This window comes from Budorcas taxicolor, chromosome 7, assembly GCF_023091745.1.
Source record: "Budorcas taxicolor isolate Tak-1 chromosome 7, Takin1.1, whole genome shotgun sequence".
NCBI lineage: Eukaryota > Metazoa > Chordata > Mammalia > Artiodactyla > Bovidae > Budorcas > Budorcas taxicolor.
The window spans coordinates 12,137,757-12,160,775 of NC_068916.1; the positions used below are offsets into that span (position 1 = coordinate 12,137,757).

The following is a 23,019-nucleotide window of genomic DNA, read 5'->3' on the forward strand; positions in this document are numbered from 1 at the left end:
TGTGTGTGTTGTTGGCCCACGACCACCTGACCGTCTGCTGGTGGGAAGTGGAGGGCTTGACTCTGCTAGAAGCAAAGATTCAGTCAGAGTTAAATAGATGTGGCTGCTCTAACAAAAAGACCTCAACTAGAGTAGCTATCAAAAGTGAAAAAAATTTATTTCTTTGGACACTTCTATGGCATCACTTGGAAACCCTCGTTTTCTCTGTTTCTTGCTCTGCCTTCATCTTGGGTATGGTCAAAGCTGTATCACAGGGCGTATCAATGCTCCAGCTCATGGGAAAGGGAAGGCAATGTGGAAGACCCCCACCCAGACCCAGCGCTGGCACGCCACCTCTGCTTATGTTTCACCGGTGAGAACTCAGTCTGGTGTTACACTTAGCTGCAAGGGAGGCTGGGAGTGCATCCGACTACAGTTCTGTTATAGCAGCAGGACAGATCTGGGGAGTAGCTGCCACTCTGGCTATCACATGTTTTTCCTTTGCTCCCCCATCCATCCACATTTTCCCTTTAGGGCCAGGCCCTTCTCTGTAGGGGTCCTTCAGTCTCAGCTCTTCCTTGGCTGGGTGTCCTCAGGCAAGTGACTCAGCTCTGAGCCTCTATGTCTTCATCTGTCAAAGGAGCTCCCCTCTCCTCTCCTGAGGTCGGTTCAGGCTGTAGCCTGGAGCCTGCAGTGGGGCCCAGAAGGCCCAGCTCCTCAGGTGTGGGCAGGAAGTGTTTCTCATACCCAGAGTCCAGTGGTGCCAAGGGCTGGGGGTGCTCCTTAACTGGAACCTGCTCTATTTCCTCCACTTCCAGGATGGGTGAGTCACCAGGGGGCTGGGCCTGGGGCACCTCCTGGGGAGAGAAGAGGCCGAGATTGTTCCCCTTGTACCTGTGAGTGTGTGTGCTAAGTTGCTTCAGTCGTGTCTCACTCTGTGACCCTATAGACTGCCAGGGTCCTCTGTCCATGGGATTCTCCAGGCAAGAATACTGGAGTGGGTTGCCATGCCCTCCTCCAGGGATCTTCCCGACCCAGGGATTAAACCCACGTCTCCTGCATTGGCAGGTGGATTCTTTACCACTAAATCCTGGGAAGCCCCTTCCCCTCATACCCTCCACCCCAGTTCTCAACTATCCCCCACTGTCCAGCTTTCCTCAACCCCCTAGAGGGCCCCAAGAAGCCCGGCTTTTCACTCACCTTCACGTGCCGCAGGCTGAAGTTGCTATTGGCAGGGTCAGGAATCTTCTCCCAGACCCAGTGGGGCAGTACCTTGTGCCGCAGATGGACACACCTGGCAAGCAGGTTAGGAGTCAGGGCAGGGAAGCCGGGTGGCTAGATACCCATGCCCAGATGGCAAGGTCCAGGAATGTCCCAGAGCTCTGAAGCATCATCCCCTTATCCCCGAAGCCCCCGCCACCTCCCCCACACTCCTCTCCCCTCTCCCCCCTGCCAAGCCAAGCTCAGTGATGCCCAGCTGCCCTCCCCACCTGGGCAGAGACCCGTGTGTCTGACAGCCTCACCTTCTGCAGGTGGCCAGGCTCACACCACAGCCGGTCAGGAGCAAACCCCACAGCAGAAAGACGACTGACAGAACTTTCCAATTCAGGGTGTTATCTGGAGGGCAAGGGGGAGGGGCAGAAGAACATTTGGACACCAAGAAGGCTGGGAGCGCCCAGGGAAGGCTCATGGGTGGGGCAGGGAACGGGTAAGGAAGTGGATAAATGGGCAGGACTCATGAAGGGGTGAGGGCTTCTCAGGTGGCCCAGTGGTAAAGAATCTGCCTGCCAATGCAGGAGACGCAGAGGACTCGGTTTCGATCCCTGGATTGAGAAGATCCCCTGGAGAAGGAAAAGACAACCCACGCCAGTGTTCGTGCTGGAGAATCGCATGGACAGAGGAGCCTGGTGGGCTACAGTCCATGGGGTCACTAAGAGTCAGACATGACTCACCGACTGAGCATGCCCACATGAATCGGCAGGGGGAGGCTCAGAGTGAGAGTGGGACTTGGGAGAAGGTCAAGGTCAGGGATGGGTCAAAGGGTCAAAGACACACATTGCCTGTTAACCCACAGCAGTGTTCAGCAGCATCAAAATGCATCATCAACATCCCCAAGTCAAAAGGTTGTCTACTCAATGAAGTTCAGTAAGGATTATGTAACTCCCCTCCAGGGGAACAGGGGCCCCTCCCATAGTAGTCCCACCCCAGACCCCTACCTGGTAGGTGAAACTGGAGGCTTGGACCAGGTGGGCCCTGTCCTGCGATGGTGGAGGCAGTCATCCACAGCTTGCAGGGACCCCAGTGAAGGTCAGGCAGGGTGATGGTTCGGGTGTTGCCAGTCACTGGAGGACATACCCAGAGAGGTGAGGGAGGCAGTCAAGTCCTGCCTCAGGACCTTTCCACGTGCCATGCCGTCTGCAACACTCTCCCAGATAGCCACATGGTTCCCTCCTCCCCTCCTTCAGCTCTTTGCTCACAGGTCACCTATTTAGTGAGAACTTTCCTGACTGCTCCCCCCTACCCCAACCAATTAAAACAGCACTTGCTTCTCCATTCATCTTCCTTACGTTATTCCTGCCCAGCACTTACTATCATCTGACACACTGCATAGATAGTATTTACTTTATCTATGCCTGCATGCCCCTCATGAGAAAGTTAGGGCCACGAGGGTCATATTCTTAGAGTCGTGTCCAACTCTAGTCAGTGCCTGGCACATAGAAAGCACTAAAAAATGATATACAGTTGACCTCTGAACAAGGCAGGGGTTAGGGGTGTCAACTCTTAACTCTGTTAAAAATCCGAGTACAGTATAATTTATAGTCTGCTCTCCTTGTCTGTGCTGCTGCTGCTGCTGAGTCAAGTCCGAATCTTTGCGACCCCATGGACTGTAGCCCACCTGGTTCCTCTCTCAATGGAGTTCTCCAGGCAAGAATACCGGAGTGGGTAACCATTTCCTCCTCCAGGGGATCTTCCCGACCCACGGACTGAACTCGAACCTCCTGCATCCCTTGCCCTGGCATGCAGGTTCTTTACCACTGAGTCACCAGGGATGCCCTCCTTATCTGTGTTCCTCAATAGGGGTTCCCTGGTGGCTCAGATGGTAAAGAATCTGCCTGCAATGCAGGAGGCCTGGGTTTGGTCTCTGGGTGGGGAAGATCCCCTGGAGAAGGGAATAGCTACCCACTCCAGTATTCTTCCCTGGAGAATTCCATGGACAGAGAAGCCTGTGGGCTACAGTCCATGGGGTCGCAAAGAGTCAGACACAACTGAGCAGCTCACACACACTCTGTAATTCCTAGTTCCACATCAGCAGATCCAACCAACCATAGATAGTACTGTTAAAATTTACTATGGAGAAAAGTCATGTATAACTAGACCCGCACAGTTCAAACCTGTGTTGTTCAAGGGTCAAGCGTATATTGGAACAAATAAAAGAATGCCATGAATATCATATCCCTCGGAATGCACAGGACCCAGTGAAGGGAAATTTGCTTCAGACCAGGGGGAGACGTCTGCACCTCCCAGAACTGTTGTGGTTACTTCTTTGACCATGCCTTACAGATGTGGGATTTTCGTTCCCCTGCCAGGGATTGAACCTAGACCTTCAGCTGTAAGAGTTCTAACCACCTGTCCAATAACTATTATCAGTCATTGATAAAGGGCTGCAACTGAAGGGCCTTGATTCCCCAGCACTTCCAGCTGTTGAGGCAGGCAAAATGTTTCAGACCAGAAAAAGCCCTCAGGCCAGGAACGCAGCTGCCAGAGACTGGGAGATAAACTCTGGGCTCTGAGTGGGGCCCTGATGCCACCCATCACAGTAAATAAGGCTCCTGAAATCCTTTCTCAAAATCTGTGGTGCCATATAGCTTTCCCCAACTGTGAATTTTCCAGAACTGGGGCTCCTATTCTTATGGTCTTGGAACTCCATCCTTAATCTCTCACTCGACGCCCTTCTCAGGCTGTCTCAGGTTCTTTACACCAAGGACAGACTGCAGTGTTAAATCTCAGCCTGGAACTTATTGCTAGATCTGAAACTTAAGTATCTGACCATCTCATGGACAATCCCACTTGGATGAGCATGTCACGTGCAACAAATCCAAATGGGTCCCCCAAATTCTTCTCTCAAGACCGTACCACTGGACTGCCAGGGAATTCCCTGTTTTGCGTGCTTTTTAACTGAATATGCCATATAAAGATATCCAAGCTAAAACATCGAGGAGAAAAAGAGAGCTGCAAAACATCAGGCATAAGCTTTAGGGGCCTATAACATGGTTCTCCTTTAATAATAATAATAGGTACATGTACTCATAAAAGGAGAAAGGGGAGCAGAGGATGAGGCGGTTAGATGGCATCACCGACTCAACAGACATGAATCTGTGCCAACTCCGGGAGATATGAAGGACAGGGGAGCCTGGCATGCTGCAGTCCATGGGGTCGCAAAGAATCAGACATAATTTAGCAACTGAACAACACATAAATATATATGATTTTAACCCAGTGATATCTATGCACTCATGCAAAGTACAGTTAGGGCAAAGCAACTATGTTTTAAAAACAAAAGGCTTTATCAGTTAGAGACAAAGGCAGAAATACCAAATTATTTAAGGGTAAAATGAAACCATAGACACACTAGGTAAAAAGTGTGGGGGATACACTCAAAGAGGAATGATTAAATGCAGTTCACTATTGAGACCGGATGGTGGGTGCACAAGGGTTTGCTACACTGCTTTTCCTACTTTGACTTGAAATTTTCTTTAGTAAAGAAGTTTAAAACTTTCAGACAACACAACTCAAAAACAACACACAAAAAAACACAACTCCCATCTTTGTGTTAACGTACACAGGGCAAAATATGGAAGCTGCGTGATCAGTATCACTGAAGTGATGAGAACGCTGATACATTTGAGTATACATACTCCTTTGCCAAGTTTTAAAATACTTTTATTTCTTTATTTTTGGCCGTGCTGGGTCTTTGTTGCTGAGCGGGTTTTCTCTAGCCGTGGCGAGCAGGGGCTACTCTCTAGTCGTGGAGCACAGACTTCTCACTGCGGAGGCTTCTCCTGTTGCGGAGCGTGGGCTCTAGGTAATCGGGCTTCAGTAGCTGCAGCACGTGGGCTCAGAGGTTGAGGCTCTCTGGTTCTAGAGGACAGGCTCAGAGCTGTGGCACACAGACTGAGTTGCTCCGAGGCATGCGGGATCTTCCCAGATCAGGGATCGAACCCTTGCCTCCTCCACTGGCAGGTGGATTCTCCACCACTGAGCCACTAGGGAAGCCCCAGTGTGTCAGTTTTTAAAACAAGAACAGATAACTTTTGTAATCAGAAGAAAAGAATATTTTGAATTTTTATTGCTTTTTTAACTTTTTATGGTATGTATGTGAGATGATGGATGTTAACAAAATTTATATTGGGAATTATTTCACAACATTTATAACTCAAACCATTACAATGTATACCTTAAACATACACAGTGTGTTTGTCAATTATATCTCAATGGGACTGTGGGGGAAAGGGTAAAAAAGATAATTTAGGGACTTCCCTGGTGGTGCAGCGGTTAAGAATCTGCCTGCCAAAGCAGGGGACACAGGTTTGATCCCTGGTCCACGAAGATCCCCCATGCTGCAGAGTGACTAAGTCCATGCTCCACAATGACTGAAGCCTGAGCACCTCAGAGCCTGTGCTCCACACCAAAAGGAGCCGCTGTGATGAGCAGCCCGTGAACTGCCGCAACTAGAGAAAGCCAACAAGCAGCGACGAAGACCCAGAGTAGCCAAAAATAAGAAGGGTACTTTTAAAAGGAATCTGTGCTCAGAGGAAAAATTTAGCCTACATTCAAAGGTATAAAAAGGAAATAAAAATCATATGTAATTCTAAAATCCCTATTGATGCTGTGGAGGAATTTCTTTTCATAGTTGTGTCTCTGCTTTGCTCAGTGCTGGGTTTATTGTACAAAAGTGGAACCAGCCCACAGAGTTTTATAATCCTTTTATCTTTTCACTTAATAAAATATGACAGGCATCTTTCAATGTCAATAAATATAGATCGGACTCTTCATTTTAAATGGCCACGTGACAGTCTATTACACCGACAGCCACCAGGGTTATTACCCACTAGGGAACCCAGGATATCAGGTTTTCTCGTAGGGGCTGAGAAGGAGCCAAAAGTTCCCGTCTGGGGGCAAGGGGAGGGGTAGACTGATGGGTGGGTCTGATGGGGGCTGGGGCAGAGGCAGTGGAGCTCACCATTCTTGCAGACAGAAGGCCTGGTTCCACTCTGTGTGCACAGGGTGTAGTGGGTGAGATGGCCCCGAAGTTGCTGCCTTGGGACCTCTTCCCACGCTATAGCAGGGGTCCCTGAGGGGGAATCCTGGATTCGCCAGACCACTGGCCCCGATAACGGTACTGGAGAGAGAAAGTTCAGTGGGTCAAGTTCTGCCAGGATTTCAGAACCCTCCGTCCTCCAAGCCCACCACTTACCTAGCTCCTCTCTGAACTTCCAGACGGAGGGGGCCGGGGCCAAGCCCCGAGGAGAGATCGCGGTCACCGTGATTCGGTAAGGGACCCCTTCCTTGAAATCCACTGAGTAGGGCAGAAGCAAAGACCAGTTAGAGCTGGCTCCCCTCCCCAACGCGTTTCTTATTTTGTAAGGAATCTTCATTTGTGTCTCCAGAGGGACACTGTGCTACAAGGGTTTGAGGAAAAGTAATTTATCTGGGAGGTAACCATAGAGAACACCAATAGGGCAGTGGGGAAGTGAAGCAGGGAAGGAAAGACTCCCAGGCAACTGCGTTAGAGAACAAGATCCCAACATGACCAACCAAGGCTCAGTCCCACTGGTGCCCTGTGGGTGGCAGAAGAGCTGACAATCCTGAACTTCATCCCACCCAAGGAGGGAGGGAGTTGGGGTATTTATCCATTGACCATTATCAGTCATTGGTGAAGGGCAGCATCTGAGGGGCCTTGATTCCCAGGCACTTCAGCTGTCTAGGCAGGCAAGATGCTTTGGGCCAGAAAAAGCCCTCAGGCCAGGAACGCAGCTGCCAGAGACTGGGAGATAAACTCTGGGCTCTGAGTGGGGCCCTGACATCATCCATCACAGTAAATAAGGCTCCTGAAATCCCTTCTCAAAACCTGTGGTGCCCTATAGCCTTCCTCAACTGGGAATTTTCCAGAACTGGGGCTCCTCTTCTTCTGTCCATATATACTTATAGTCTTGGGACTCTATCCTAAGTCTCTCCCTTGACACCTTCTTAGGCTATCCCAAATTCTTTACACCAAGGACGGACTCCCCAGTGTTAAATCTCAGCCTAGAACTTATTGCTAGATTTGAGACTTGAGTATCTGACAGTCCCATGGACAATCCGACTTGGAGGAGCATGTCTGGTGCCACAAATCCAAATAGGTCCCCAAAATTCTGCTGTAAGACTCCCCAACAAGAACCTGCCTGCTTCTCTCCCTTCCTCTGTTCCCTCCCCGGAGGAGCAAATACAGTCCTTTCTGAAAGGGAAAGTGTTACTCCCTCAGTCGTGTCCAACTCTTTGCAACCCCATGAACTGTAACCCGCCAGGCTTCTCTGTCCACGGAATTCTCCAGGGTAGAATCCTGGAGTGGGTCAGCATTTCCTTCTCCAGGGAATCTTCCAGACCCAGAGACTAAACCCAGGTCTCCTGCAGTGCAGGCAGATTCTTCACTGTTTAAGCCACCCAGGAAGCCCACAGTCTCTTCTGGGTTCCTCAATTCCAGCCCTCACCTCCCACAGCAGCCAGGGGGCACCTGTGAGCAACCAAGTCAGGACACACCCTTCCTCTGCTTAGAACCCTGTGTGGCTCCCGCCTCACCAGCAGAAAAAATCAGTCTTCTCCATGAGCCACAAGGCTTTGCACATTCTGCCCTGTCCCCTCCCTGCCCTCACCTCCTCCCACTTTCCCCTTTGCTCATTCTACTCCAGCCACACTGGCCTCCCCACTGTCACGCCAACACATAAGGCACATTTCTGCCTCAGAGCCTTTGGACTGTTTGTCCCCTCTTGGTGTTCCCTTAGACATCCTCATGGATCCTTCAGGTCTTAGTTTAAACGCCACTTTCCCAGAGAGACTTCTTTTTTTTCCCTAAAATAAATTCTTCCCTCCTCCCCCTTACCCTGATTTACTTTGCCCCAATTACATTACAGGGGTTTCCCTGGTGGCTCAGCGAGCGATAAAGAACCCTCCTGCAATGCAGGAGACGCAAGTTCGATCCCTGCGTCAGGAAGATCCCCTAGAGAAGGAAATGGCAACCCACGCCAGTATTCTGGCCTGGAAAATCCCGTGGACAGAGGAGCCTGGCAGAGTCGGACACAACTTAGCAACTCAACAACAAATTGCATCACAGAGGCATTTGGGTTTTGTTCCAATGGTTGCCGGTCCTACAAGACGAGGATGGAGATGTTGGTGGGGATGAGGGTAGGGATGCTGTTGAGAGGAGAGTAGAGTGTTACAGTTCAGGGTTTGGCTTTAGGAACCTGACTACGTGGTTCAAATCTTGGTTCCCCACATACTTGCTGTATGGCCTCAGGGGAGTTGCTTAACCTCTCTGAGCCTTTTTCTTTATCTTCATGATAATAGCAGAAACCTGCTTTATAAGGAAGACTGAATGATTTCATGCTGACGGAAAGGCCAATACACATCAGCTGCCATCCCTGTGTTTATTGTCGTTTAGTTGCTAAGTCGTGTCCAACTCTTGTGACCCCACGGACTGTAGCTCTCCAGGCTCCTCTGCCCAGGGGATTTCCCAGGCAAGAATATTGGAATGGGTACCACTTCCTTCTCCAGAAGATCGTCCCAACCTGGGGACTGAGCCTGCATCTCCTGCACTGCAGGCGATTCTTTACTTCTGAGCCACCGGGGAAGCCCATCGTTGTGTACCAGTGTCTAGAACAGGGCCTGGCACACAGTGGGTAGTCAATGAATAGTTCTTGCATGAATTAATAATACTTGGCCCTCCTCTGCAAATCTGGCCTCTCCTGTTCTCCAGCAGCTGAAATGGGAATCCAGGTGCCCTTCGGCCTCACCTGGCAACACTGCACTGAGGTTCCCAGGAGGAAGCCGGACCCAACTGAGGTCCTCCGAGGGGTCGCCGTCTCGGATCCAGTCCACCACGTGCTCCTGCAGCTCCCCAGGCTCCTGTTGCCAAGTCACCAGCAGCTCTGTGTTTCCAGAGATGCTCTTGACCACCACGCCATGGGGGGCAAAGTCTGGACCTGGAGGATGGGGAGGAGAAATCTCACCTGTCTGCTTGGGCAGTCTCCACTTGCGCCTCCAGGGCATCTCACAAAGGAAGTTCACAGCCTCTTACCCAAGCAGGTCAAAGAGAGGTTGGTAGGAGACTCCCAGCTTGTGGCGTTCACGGCAGACACCCCTACCCACTCCGCTTGGGTGGGGATGGAGAAGTTGCAGTAGGGGGTCTCCTCCTGGATCACCTCCTGATCTTTAACCTGGATCCAGACTCTGTAGGTCACCTGCATGCAGAGCCCTGAAGCCTGAAGGATGCGGGGAAGGAGGGGTGAATCTCTCTCCTTATCAGGCACACACTGTGCATCTCAGTGAGGTCACTGGATAAACCCATCAGTGAAACATTTTTGTTGGTTTCACCGCTGTTTGGTCCTGAAGTCGTGTCCGATTCTTTTGTGACCCCAGAGAGTGTAGCCAGCCAGGTTCCTCTGTCCAGGGGGTTTTTCCAGGCAAGAATACTGGAGTGGGTTGCCATTTCCTTCTCCAGGCCAATCCTCCTGACCCAGGGATCGAACCTGCATCTCCTGCACTGGCAGGTGGGTTCTTTTTTTTCACGGTGCGAGTGAGGAAACCAAGTCTCAGAGTGGCTCAACAGCAGAAGTGAGATTAGAATACAGCTCGTGAGCCAGAACGAGGGTGCAAAACAAGAAAGGATCCCAAAAATCCAATCAAGATAAATTATAGTTTAATGCAATATTTTTAAATTTTATTTTTACTGAAGTATAGTTGATTTATGAAGCTGTGTTAATTGCTTCTGTAAGCAAAGTGACCCCCCCACACACACATATATACATACACACATTCTTTTTCATACTCTTTTCCATAATGGTTTATCACGGAATATTGAATATAGTTCTCTGTTCTACAGAACTTTGTTGTAACATAGTATTTTAATCAATCAAAATTAATGCAAAAAAAAAGCAAACCGTGACAAACAAATTATCAAGATTTTAAGTAAGGGACTTCCCTGGTGGTGCAGTAAGAATCCGCCTGCCAATACGGGGAACATGGATTCGATTCCTAGTCCGGGGCAATTCCACATGCCGCGAAGCAACTAAACCCATGGGCCAAAACTACTGAAGCCTGTTCACTCTAGAGCCAGCAAGCTGCCAGCTGCTGAGCTCACGAGCTGCAGCCACTCAAGCTGTCTGTAGCCTGTGCGCCACCAGAAGAGAAGCCACTGCAGGAAGAAGCTCCTGCACGGCAACTAGAGAGCAGCCCCTGCTCTCTGCAACCAGACAAAGCCCACATGCAGCAACAAAGACCCAGTGCAGCCAAAAGTAAATTTTCAAAAACAAGAGAAAATAAAGTGATTTCTAAAAAAATATTTTAAGTAAAGATAAAATCTGGCCACGCACTTATATAACCCTGCCTCACTCACCTTACCCCATTCTGTCCTGTGTGGTTCTTAGGGACTGCAAATTTCCCACTGTTGTACAAAGGAGTGGTTATGTGTAGCAAAGAGGATGGTACCTTCCAGAGTCCTTTGGGGAAACTTGTGAGAATATCTGGTTGCCTCAATGATTGGTATTTGATGCTCAAGAGCCAGGGACGCTACCCTCTCCTAGAAACAAAAAGTTGTCTTACCTCCCTGTGACTTTAGAATGTCATCCCAACTGGAAACTTCTGTAGATACAAAAATCTAGCAATTTTAGCTGATCCTAAGACCAAACACCATTTGATGTATAAAAACAAAATCTTTGGGGACCTGGTTTTAATATTCACTGAATGTTAAAATATTCTGAACATATAGGGACTCTCCAGGCAGTTGTGATTATCAATTTCCAGCATGATCTGTGTTCTGATCAGAGAGTTTCTCAACGTGTCTTGCCTTGTCTCATCCCTTTGAAGTCCTGGGAAAGTGGCTCAATAGCCTGGCATGTGGATGACTCTGGTAAATGTCCTGTTTGGAATGGAAAGAATGCATGTTCGAATGTTTCCTATGTGAGTCCACTCGGCTGTCTGCTGGTCACATGCTCAGATCCGCTAGATCTTGACTTGTTTTCCATCTGCTTGTTATGGAATTCCTTAGAGGAGCATATGAAAAATCTCCCACAATGGTTGTGAATTCATAGAGTTCTCCTTGTAGTTCTGTCAACTTTTACTTTATGTCTTTTAAAGCTATGTTATGAGGTACATGGAGCGTCCCTGGTAGCTCAGACGGTAAAGAATCTGCCTGCAATGCAGGAGACCCGGGTTCGATCCTTGGGTGAGAAGATTCCCCAGAGGAGGGCATGGCAACCCGTTTCAGTATTCTTGCCTGGAGAATACCATGGACAGAGATGCCTGGCGGACTACAGTCCGTGGGCCCACAAAGAGTCGGACACCACTTTTGCCATTATGTAGTAGCCTTGTTTCCCCTTTATTTTCTACTGAATGCTACAATACACTGTATACTGTATGTTATAACACAATACACTGTATCCATTTTAAAATGCATATATATATATATGGGTTATAAGAACTCTATTTCTTTTTTATAGTTCTATTTGTGTGTCATTTGTCTGGGGCTGTAACGGCGCTTCGCTGCCTCATGGGCTTTTCTCTAGCTGCAGACAGTGGGGCCTACTAGTTGCGGCACTCGGGCGCCTCACTGCGGTGGCTGCCCTCGTGGAGCACAGGCTCTAGGCACACAGGCTTCAGCAGCTGCGGCACATGGGCTCAGCTGTGGCTCCCGGGCTCTAGAGTAAGGCTGAACGGTTGCGGCACACAGGCTTAGTTGCTCAGTTGCACGTGGGATCTTCCCAGATCGGGGACTGAATCCCTTTCTCCTGCACTGGCAGACAGAGTCTTTCCCACTGAGCCCCCAGGGAAGCCCTGAGCTCTGTACTTCAGTTCAGTATAGTAAAGGGGCATTACAAGGTATGTGTCACAAAACAGGGACACTGAGGGGCCTTGCTGGTGGCCCAGTGATTAAGATTCCGTGTTTACAATGCAAGGAGCATAGGTGTGATCCTTCGTCAGGGCACTAAGACCCCACAGGCCCTGGAGCATGGCCAAAAAAAGTGAAAAAAAAATTTTAAATACATGAAATAAAGGTAGTGAAACTGTGAATTATGCTTTGAAAGCCAATAAACATCAGCTCTGCCATGTACCAGTTATGGTTTGGGGCAAACTCTCTATATCTCATTTTCTCATCTGTAAAGTTTGTCAATATAAATAAGTGTATAGGCTAGGACCTGGCACACAGTAAGAGCTCTGGAAATATTATGCATGGTTAAAGTTAGTGATATTATCAGATCGTGTGGCCCAAGAAAGTGAGAGCCCTGTTATTTGGTTTCTCGCCACGTTTACTGTGAGTCAGGGCCATGCAATGCATGGAACCGACTGGGGGCTTAACAGACTTGGGTCAGTGAGAACTGTTTCATTCCTGTCTGTCATCTCACAAGCCCTGTTTTTGTTTTGGTTTTTTAAAAATATTTATTTATTTATTTGGCTGCACCAGGTCTTAGTTGAGGCACACGAAATCTTCAATTTTCATTGCAATAAGTGGGGTCTTTTAGCATACAGCATCTAGTTCCCTGACCAGGGATCAAACCCAGCTGTCTTGCATTGGGAGCTCAGAGTCTTAGCCACTGGACCACCAGGAAATCCCTACAATGCCCCCTCCCCCCACCTTTTAAAATTATTTATCTATTTTGGGGCTTCCCTGGTGGCTCAGAGGTTAAAGCGTCTGCTTCCAATGCGGGAGACCCGGGTTCGATCCCTGGGTCGGGAAGACCCCCTGGAGAAGGAAATGGCAGTCCACTCCAGTACTCTTGCCTGGAGAATCCCATGGACGGAGAAGCCTAGTAGGTTACAGTCCACAGGGTCACAAAGAGTCGGACACGACTGAGCGACTTCACCTTACCTTCACCTTATCTATTTTGTTTTTGGCTGTTCTGGACCTTTGTTCCTGGACTCTGGCTTTTCCTAGTTGCTGCGAGCGGGGACTACTCTAGCTGCGGTGCTCGGGTTCCTCACTGTGGTGGCTTCTTTTATTGCAGAGCACAGGATCAAGGGCATGAAGGCTTCAGTAGTTGTGACACCTGGGCTTAGTTGCCCCAGGGTATGTGGGACCTTCAGCCCAGGGACTGAACTCATGTCCTGCATTGATAGGCAGATTCTTAGCTACTGGACCATGAGACAAGTCCCTACAATGCCCTTTTGATACTAACATCAAAGCCCTTAGCATACCCAGCTATACTTTGTGGAGCTGAGCCTGTATTGCTTCTAAATCTTTGCACCCAGCGTCCCCCCCTGCCTGGAACACTCGTAGCCATCTTCATGTCTCAGTTCAGATCCCCTACTTTCAGTCGCCATTGGTGGAGTCTTGCTCTGAGCCCAGCGCCATGCCAGGACCTCCCTGATGATCCCCCTCCTTGAAGCCCTGAAGCAGCCTCAAGAGGGCAGCATAGCAGCCTCCGTTTTGTTTACATCATTATTTTTTGGTTTTGGGGTGTTTTTGATTTTGCAGCAGTGGGCAGCTCGTGGGATCTTAGTTCCCCGATCAGGGATTGAACCCACGACCTTGGGGGTGAAATCTCGGAGTCCTAACCGCTGGACCACCAAGTAAGTCACCGCAGCATTGTTATCCAGGGTTTCCTGGCATAGGCAGAGAAACGGGTCTTCACAACTCACCTTCCACAGAAGCAGGGGTTCCTGTCTACCCGGTGCCCCGCAGATGTTCCCCATGATCCACACATCTTTTGGAGCTGGTAAGGATGGAGAAAGAAGAGATAAATGGGAATGGCGTGATGGCCAGAATTCCAGGAGAGGAAAAGATGGGAAGCCCAGAGATCCTCACCAGAGGGTGGTGTCTGGAAGGGCAGAATGGGGCTCCACTCGCCCCAAAGATCCTCCTCTTTGTCCACTTGGCAGCGGCCGAACATCTCGTAGCCAGTGGCCAGTTCCAGGTCCTGGATCTCAATGGGCATCAGAGGTATAGACTTCACTTCCGGTTCCAGCTGGGGGAGTGACATGTGAGCGATGAGGCTGAAGGCTGAATTGAAAGTTGACCTTTTATATGTCAATGTGTGTGCTCAGTCACTTCAGTCCTGTCCGACTCTTTGGGATTTCCTGGACTGTAGCCCACCAGGTTCCTCTGTCCATGTGATTTTTCTGGCAAGAAGACTGGAGTGGGTTGCCATGCCCTTCTCCAGGGAATCTTCCTGACCCAGGGATAGAACCCATGTCTCCTGCAACTCCTGCGTTCTTTACCACTGAGCCAGCTGGGAAGCCCTTAGCTGCCAATCGGATGACCAGTACTGTCTTGCTTTGCCTGGGAGACAGAGTGGGTTCTCAGGACACAGGGCTTTCAGTTTTAAAATTGGGATAATCCCTGGCAAAATGAGACAATTTGATTATCCTTTGCGCCAGCTATAGCAGTAGGTGGGAAATTCTATTATTGTTCTCATTTTACAGATGAGGAAGACTAAGGTCAAGTGAGGGAAAGTGACATACCCAAGGTCACAGAGCTGGTGAGTACTACAGCTGAGATTCATTCCCAGGCAGTAGGATTTCAACGTCTGTATCTTAGCACCGTTCTGAACTGCATGAATATTCCCAATGAAAACAAGTCTACCCTACCTTGTGGTGTTTTGCATCCCAAGCTGTGACTGAGATAGTTGGTTATCCCCAATACCCATTCTCGGCTGCTTCTTTTGGAAACCTGAGTGTCTGTCAGGACCGTGTATCAAGAATAAAGACCACATTTCAGTCTCCCTTGCAATCAGGTGAGACAATGTGACTACGTTTTGACCAATGAGATATGAGATGAAAGATACATGCAACTTTGGGGTTGTGCTCTTAACGTGTTTGGGCAGGCTCCCCAACTCCTGGGGTCCCATTGCTCTGGAGCTTTTGTCCTTTTTTTTTTTTTTGCTGTGTGTGAGCTTGGGAAAGTTGCTTAACCTCTCTGAGATTCAGTTTCCCCAACTATGAAAGAGAGATCATAAAATAATCTATAGATAGGGAAGTCGGGAGTCCTCATTAAGATCATCCATGCAGATTGCTTAGCTTGGTACCTGATGTGTGGCTGGTACTTGGAAATATGAGCTTCTTTTATTATTAACACTTTCAAGTGTTTATTGAAAACCAGGCTCTTTTCCTCATCTGTAAAATGGGTAGGCACAAAACACATCTACCTCAAAGAGTTCTTATAAGGATTTGATAAAGAGTCTCCAACACTGTGTGGCACACAGTAAGTGCTAAGTAGTATCTGCTATAAACCTTTTTTTTTTTTTTAGTGTTTATTTATTTATTTGGCTGCACTGTGTCTTAGTTGCAATATGTAGGATCTAATTCCCTGCCCAGAGATTAAACACTGTATCAGGAGCATGGAATCTTAGCCATTGGACCACCAGGGAAGTCCCCTGCTGTTAACCTCTTACTTTAAGGTTCATGTAAGTTATTTGAGGAGACAGCAAGGAGATCAAACCAGTCCATTCTAAAGGAAATCAACCATGAATACCCATTGGAAGGACTGATGCTGAAGCTGAAGCTCCAATACTTGGGCCACCTGATGTGAAGAGCCAACTCATTGGAAAAGACCCTGATGCTGGGAAAGATTGAAGGCAGGAGGGGAAGGGAATGACAGAGGATGAGATTGTTGGATGGCGTCATCAAGTCAATGGACATGAGTTTGAGCAAACTCTGGGAGATGGTGAAGGACAGGGAAACCCGGGGTGCTGCAGTCCATGGAGTCGAAAAGAGTTGGATACAACTTAGTGACTGAACAACAACAATTCATTAAATGAAAGTGTTTGAGGAAGTTCACTGAGTTTCTCAAGAATTCCAAGTGAAGGGAATTAATTCCCCGGCTGCCCAATGGTTAGGACTCCATGACTTCACTGCTGACAGCCAGGGTTCAATCCCTGTTCAGGGAACTAAGATCCTGCACCGCGCATGGCATGGCCAAAAAAAAAAATCCCAAGTGGGACTGCATGGAATTTATAGATTATCTTGTGGGGGTACATTTTTTAGCTGAGCAAGATGCACGTACAGACCTTTTGTGAGCGATGTGGACAGACTCCAGGGGCAGGTGAGGAACGAGTTCTGGGCTGGATCTCTGATTTGGGAATGATGTCCCAGGCCCCACCGGAGTAGGGTCGGGGGAAAGGTTCCCTGACACTCACCAGCACCCAGGGCTTCTGGCACCTTCGGTAGTAAAACTGGCAGACCAAGACCTTATGGGGTGGCCATGTAGGAGGGGCCCACTGGATAATGGCCTCCAGGGGGTCATCTTCTGAGAAGTCCACGTCAGGGTATAGGTGGGGGGCATCTGGCTTCACTGAAGAAGGGGAAATGCATTGAGCAGGGGCCTCCAGGACCACCCACCCCACATACAGCGCATCCCCAACACTCCCGCCCATTACTTCGGGTCTCGAGGTTCACAAAGACTGGGGGCCAGAGAGGCTGGTCGGCCTTGGCCACCCAGACAAGGAGTTCGTCAGACGTGGTGAGCTGTTCCCGTGGGATGGTCACCCAGTTCTGTCCGGTGGGCACCGCCACGGTCCAGGTTTTGTTGGAATGGCTGCGAAGAGAGATGGGGAAATAGAGGCGATAGACAACAGGCTGGGCCCCGAGTCTTTAATGATAACATCTGCTCTGCCTGGGTTCAAGTCCTAGTTCTGCTTAAGAACTGTGTGACCTTGAGCAAGCAACTTCTCTGTGCCTCAGTTTCTTGACCTACAAAATGAGAGTGATAAAAGTGCCTGCGCAAAGGGCTGAATAGGGGAGGGGAATCAATGAGATGAGATATGAAATGCATTTAGAACAGCCAGCAGGACTTCCCTGATGGTCCATGCACGCGTGTTCAGCTGCTCCGTCCTGTCTGATTCTTTGCGCCCCCGTGGACTGTAGCCCGCCAGGCTGCTCTGTCCATGGGATTTTCCAAGCAAGAAGACAGGAGTGGGTTGCCATTTCCTCCTCCAGAGGAACTTCCCGATCCAGGGTCAAATCTGAGTCTGTTGTGTCTTCTGCATGGGCAGGTGGATTTCTTTACCGCTGAGCCACCTGGGAAGCCCCTCTGGTCAAATGATTAAAAATCCACCTTGCAATGCAAGGGAGGCAGGTTCCATCCCTGGATGGGGAACTAAGATCCCAAGTGCTGTGGAGCAACTCAGCCCGAGCACAGCAACTACTGAGCTCTTGTGCCACAACTAGAGAGTCCATGCACTGCAATGAAGGTCCCTCATGCCACAACTAAGATCCCATGCAACCAAATTAAAACATTAAAGAAAATAATAGGAAGCATCAGGGGCACATACATATTATATAAGCATTGGTTATTTTATTTATTGAGCACCTATTATATATATCTACATTTACTTCTGTATTTTCTTGGGCTCCAAAATCACTGCAGTGATTCAGCTATGAATTTAAAAGATGCTTGCTTTTCGTAAGAAAAGAATGACAGCTACCACAAACCTAGACCGTGTTTAAAAAGCAGACATCACTTTGCTGACAAAGGTCCCTACAGTCAAAGCTATGGTTTTTCCAGTACTAACATGTGCGGCTGTGAGGGTTGGACCATAAAGAAGATGGAGTGCCAAAGAATTGACCCTTTCAAATGCGGCGGTGAAGAAGACTCTTCAGAGTCCTCTGGACAGCAAAGAGATCAAACCAGTCAATCCTAAAGGAAATCCTGAATACCCACTGGAAGGACTGGTGCTGAAGCTGAAGCCACAATATTTTGGCCACCTGATGCAAAGAGCCAACTCATTGGAAAAGACCCTGATGCTGGAAAAAACTGAGGGCAAGAGAAGAAGAGGGCAGCAGAGGATGAGACGGTTCGAAAGCATCACCTACTCAATGGACATGAATCTGAGCGAACTCCAGGAGGTAGTGGAAGACAGAGGAGCCTGGCGTCCATGGGGTTAACAAGATCCGAACCCATCCTAGTAACTGAACAACAAAAACAACTATTCAGTCAGCTAATACATGCTGTGTGCCAGCCCCTGCTGTAGAGGCTGAGAAAAGGACTATGACCAAAGCAGGGAAGGATCCACTCTCCAGAGCTGGTATTTCAGTGGAGGCGGCAGATGAAACACATATAAATATATAATTGATGGTGGTACAAGCAATATAAAGAACGATCAAGGGAGTTCCCTGGCTGTCCAGAGGTTAGGACTCCACATTTCTATTGCAGGGGGCACGGGGTTCAATCCCTGATAGGGGAACTAAGATCCCACAAGCCTCCCAGTGAGGCCAAAAATAGGGAAATAATTAACTTTTTTTAAAAAAACAGATCAAGCGGGATGAGGAAGATGAGGCGTGCTGAGATGAACAGTGACAGTGCTGTTTTAGTAAACGTGGTCAGGAGAGCTCTCTGGTGAGACACGTGAATAAAGGCCTGAAGGAGGTGGGTGCAGTTTGTGAAGGATCTTCCTAAACGAAGAACATTTTAAGAAGGAACAGCAGCCAAGGCAAGGGTCCCGAGGCGAAACTGTGCCTGGTGCTTTTTCTTTTTTTTTCTTTTATAATTTTATTTATTTATTTTTGGCTGTGCTGGGTCTTTGTTGCTGCACACGGGCTCTTTTCTAGTTGCAGCAAGTGGGGGCTGCTCTCGAGTTGCGGTGTGCGGGCTTCTCATTGTCGTGGCTCCTCTTGCTGTGGAGCACGGGCTCTAGGGGCGCCGGCTTCAGTAGCTGTGGTGTGTGGGCTCAGCAGTTGCTCCAGAGCACAGGCTCAGTGGGGCTTCCCAGGTGGCGCTAGTGGTAAAGAACCTGCCTGCCAATGCAGGAGACATAAGAGATGCAGGTTTCATCCCTGGGTTGAGCAGATCCGCTGGAGGAGGGCATGGCACCCCACTCCAGTATTCTTGCCTGGAGAATCCCAAGGATAGAGGAGCCTGGCAGGCTACCGTCCATGGGGTCGCAAAGAGTCGGACACGACTGAAGCAACTTAGCACATGCAAGCACAGGCTCAATAGCTGCGGCACACAGGCCTGGTAGCTTTGTGGCATGTGGGATCTTCCCAGACCAGGGATCAAACCCGAGTCTCCTGCATTGGCAGGTGGATTCTTTAGCACTGAGCCACCAGGCAAGAGATGGTTAGATAACATCACCCACTCCTGACTCAATGGACATGCAAACTCTGGGAGATAGCGAAGGACAGGGAAGCCTGGCGTGCTGCAGTCCACGGGGTTGCAAAGAGTTGGACGTGACTTAGCGACTGAACAACAACGACCGCAGGGAAGCCCCTGTGCCCGGTGTTTTCTGAGATACCGTGAGGAAGAGGCTTGCACCCTGGAATAGAGTGAGTACGGCGGAGGTCGGAGGAGGCGAGGACAGGGAGGTGATAGCAGATTGATCAGATGACAGCAGGAAGGGTTCTGGCTTTTACCCGGAGTGAGCAGGGAGCTCTGGAGTGCTATGCGCAGGGGAGGGAAGTGCTCTGACGCAGAAGTTCACAGGCGCCCACTGGATGCCATGGTAGAGAAGAGACTGTGGGGCTGAGGATGGGAACCTGAGTCCTGGGAGGAGGTGACTGTGGGGTCCAGGCCAGCGATGATGGGGACAGGATCATGCGAGGGGGTGCTCAGGAAGTAAGGAGTGCCAGATTCTAGATAATGTTGGCAAGGCCTACTGATGGATCAAACGCGGGCTAGAGAGAGAAGAGTTGAGGATGTCCCAAAGGACTGGATTTCAAAGGTTCAAATCAAGGCCTTCATTAAAACAGAGACAAAACCACATATGCTGACGAAGATGTGGAGAAATTGGGGCCCTCTTACATTGCTGGTAGGCACATAAAACGGTGCAGCTGTTGCAGAAAACAGTTGGTTCCTCAAAAAGTTAAACAGAATTGCCGCATGACCCAGCAATTTTACTCCTAGGCATATACCCCCAAAGAACTGAAAAGAAGGACTCAAAAACGGGCACACACACATTCTCAGTAGCGCTGGTCACAACCACCCGCTGCAATTGCTCAACGGTGGAAACAGATGAGTCCATCAACAGGTGAGTAGATGAACACGGTATATCCGTTTCAGTAGAATATTGCTCAGCTGCGAAAAAAGGAATGACGTTCTGGTTCATGCTACAACATAATGAACCTGAAAACCATGCTAAAATAGATATCAAAGACCACATAAGGCATGACTCCACTTATGAGAAAGGTCCAGGACAGGCAAATCAAAGGGATGGAAAGTAGATCAGTAGCTGTCAGGTGCTGTTAGGGACGAAACTTCCTTTCGGGGGTAATGGACATGTTCTGGAATGAAATAGAGGCACTGGTCGCACAACAGGGTGAAGTACTAACAGCTACTGAACTGTTCACTTGCAAATGGTTAATTTCACCTTATGTGAATTTCACCTCATTAAAAAAACAAAAAAGCTTTCCCTGGGGCTGCCAATGATGGAGGGGCAGGTCCTGGTGCTCCACAGCCAAGGCCATCTCCTGGGCCGCCTGGCGGCCATCGTGGCCAAGCAGTTGCTTCTAGGCCGGAAGGGTGTGGTCATGCGCTGTGAGGGCATTAACATTTCTGGCAATTTCTACAGAAATAAGTTGAAGTACCTGGCCTTTTTCTGCAAGTGGATGAATACCAACCCCTCCCGTGACCCCTACCCCTTCCGAGCCCCCAGCCGCATCTTCTGGCAGACAGTGTGAGACATCTTGCCCCACAAGACCAAGCAAGGTCAGGCTGCTCTGGAGCACCTCGAAGTGTTTGATGGGATCCCACCAACCTATAACAAGAGGAAGCGAATGGTGGTCCCCGCTGCCCTCAAAGTTGAGCGTCTGAAGCCTACTCGGAAGTTTCCCTGCCTAGGGCACCTGGTTCATGAGGTTGGCTGGAAGGACCAGGCAGTAATGGCCACCCTGGACGAGAAGAGAAAGAAGAAAGCCAAGATCCACGATCGGTCGGAGAGAGCAGCTGCTCATGAGGCTACCAAAGCGGGCAGGAAAGAACATCGAGAAGAAAACTGAGAGATTCAGAGGTCCTCAAGACTCACGGGGTCCTAGTCTGACCCCAATAAACCTGACTGTTTATTCTTCAGAAACAAACAAACAAAAAGCGACTTTCTCTTATTCCCTCGTGCAAGCATGCACGCTAAGTTGATTTGCAGCCCTATGTACTGCAGCCTGCCAGGCTCTTCTGTTCCTGGGACACTCCAGGCAAGAATACGGGAGTGAAAGAATACTGGAGTGGGTTGCTATGCCCTCCTCCATGGGATTGCCCCAACCCAGGGATGGAACCCATGTCTCTTACATCTCCTGCACTGGCACGTGGGTTCTTTACCATCAGCGCCACCTGGAAAGCCCTCTAACTTTCTCGTTCTCTACAAATTAAAACCCTTCTGGACATGGATGGTGGTGATGGCTGCACAACAGTGTGACTGTACTTAATGCCACTGAACTGGACACTTTTGAAAAGATTGAGGGGACTTCCCTGGTGGTCCACTGGTTAAGAATCTACCTGTCAGAGCAGGGGATGCAGGATGGATTCCTGGTCAAGGAACTGGGATCCTACATGCCCTAAGGCAACTAAGCCCATGCACCGTAACTAGTGAGAATCCTTCAAGCCGCAACTAGAGAGTCGGAGCTGCGAAGAAAATCCAGCACAGCCAAAAGAAAACGATTGAGAAAAAAGGGGGTAAATTTTATGTGTACTTTACCACCATTAAAAAAAAAATACAACCTCCCATGCCAGTTCCCATCTTCAAATGCTCCTTTTCCTCTCCTCTCACAGCCAAATTTGAAATGAATTTGAGTTTCCAAGCGTGATTCATCATGAAGCAATATCAGTCACTCCCTCAAATGATCTTTCCATGTTTCTCAGAGAGGTTAAGCTACTTGCCTAAGGTCACACAGCAATAAAAAAACAACTTCTAATCATTAAGCATTTTCTCTTTTCCAAGTGCCTAAACTCACTGAATTCTCAGAACCAACGCTGGGAACCAGGTTCCATTATTATCAGCGTTTGATAAAGGAAGAAACAGAGGCTCAGAGAGGGAAAGTGACTGGTTCATGTTAACCAGCAAGGAAATGAGGCAATCTGGAACTGAAGGGCTAGAGAGTGGGGTCAGGCTGGGAGGTGAGGGTGGGCAGGACCAATGGGTCCTCTGAGAAGGCTAGAACCTGAGCGGCTTCAGTGTCCCCGTTACCCTACGGTACTCACTACTTCTGGCTCTGGACATACAGCACGGAGGGGGCTCCCAGGTCCCCATGAGGCTCCCAGGAGCAGTTCAGGTCCCCCAAGGGTCCAACTCCATAGCACTGCAGTGGCCCCGGGCTGCCTGGAGAGGGAGGCAGGAGGGTTCCAAGGAAGGGGGTCAGTTCCCCCAGCCTCGGGCACACCCCAGAACTTCTGACAACTGTGGAGGGCGATTCAGGGTCCCTTACTAAAGCGAGCAGCAGAAAGGGGGCGCTGGCCACCGCTCCCCAGGCTTTCGGCATAACTCCTCCCCTCCCACCAGCCACATCCTGTTAACTACCCCCCCACTCCCGGACAAAAGCCCTTACCCTACCCCGCGCCTCCAACCCCGGCCTCGCTACCCACCTCGCTACCGCCCATTCCCCAACCCCTCGCATCGCCCGGCCCCTACTCCGGGGCCTGGGAGAGCAAAGTGACTTCTGGACCTCTGCCATTCATTCCGCAAACTTGAGGGTCACGCTGGAGGGTGATGGGCGCGTTCGCGAGCGTGAGACACGAGCTCGCTCCAGAACTCACCCTGGGGCCGAGTCCGGCTGAACAGCAACCATAGAACCAGCAGCAGCAGCAGCAGCAGCATCGGCTTCGGCCGCGGTGGGAAGAGGGCGGCCGGGGTCCCCCGCATGGCACTCCCGCGCCCC

At 49.6% G+C, this 23,019-nt stretch overlaps 1 protein-coding gene and 1 pseudogene across 1 annotated transcript; one reads left to right on the forward strand and one right to left on the reverse strand.

The window, feature by feature from the left end:
• Positions 1-172: 172 nt before the first annotated feature.
• IL27RA (interleukin 27 receptor subunit alpha) lies at positions 173-23,003 on the reverse strand. Its single transcript, XM_052643228.1, has 14 exons — positions 22,898-23,003; positions 22,346-22,463; positions 16,602-16,759; positions 16,362-16,516; positions 14,033-14,192; positions 13,867-13,940; positions 9,311-9,494; positions 9,027-9,215; positions 6,455-6,556; positions 6,221-6,379; positions 2,196-2,321; positions 1,503-1,596; positions 1,180-1,273; positions 173-836 (listed from the first exon to the last, which is right to left on the reverse strand). Exons 1-14 carry the CDS (start codon positions 23,001-23,003, stop codon positions 585-587), a joined length of 1,971 nt encoding a protein of 656 aa, XP_052499188.1. The 3' UTR covers positions 173-584.
• LOC128050826 (60S ribosomal protein L13a-like) lies at positions 20,581-21,194 on the forward strand (annotated as a pseudogene).
• Positions 23,004-23,019: the final 16 nt, after the last annotated feature.

Coding starts and splice junctions, on each gene's coding strand:
- IL27RA (XM_052643228.1), bottom strand. CDS start 23,003: ATGCGGGGGACCCCGGCCGCCCTCTTCCCACCGCGGCCGAAGCCGATG. Junction 22,464..22,897: donor CAGCCGGACTCGGCCCCAGG/GTGAGTTCTGGA, acceptor CTCCCTCTCCAG/GCAGCCCGGGGCCACTGCAG. Junction 14,193..16,361: donor GCCAGAAGCCCTGGGTGCTG/GTGAGTGTCAGG, acceptor TCACTCCCCCAG/CTGGAACCGGAAGTGAAGTC.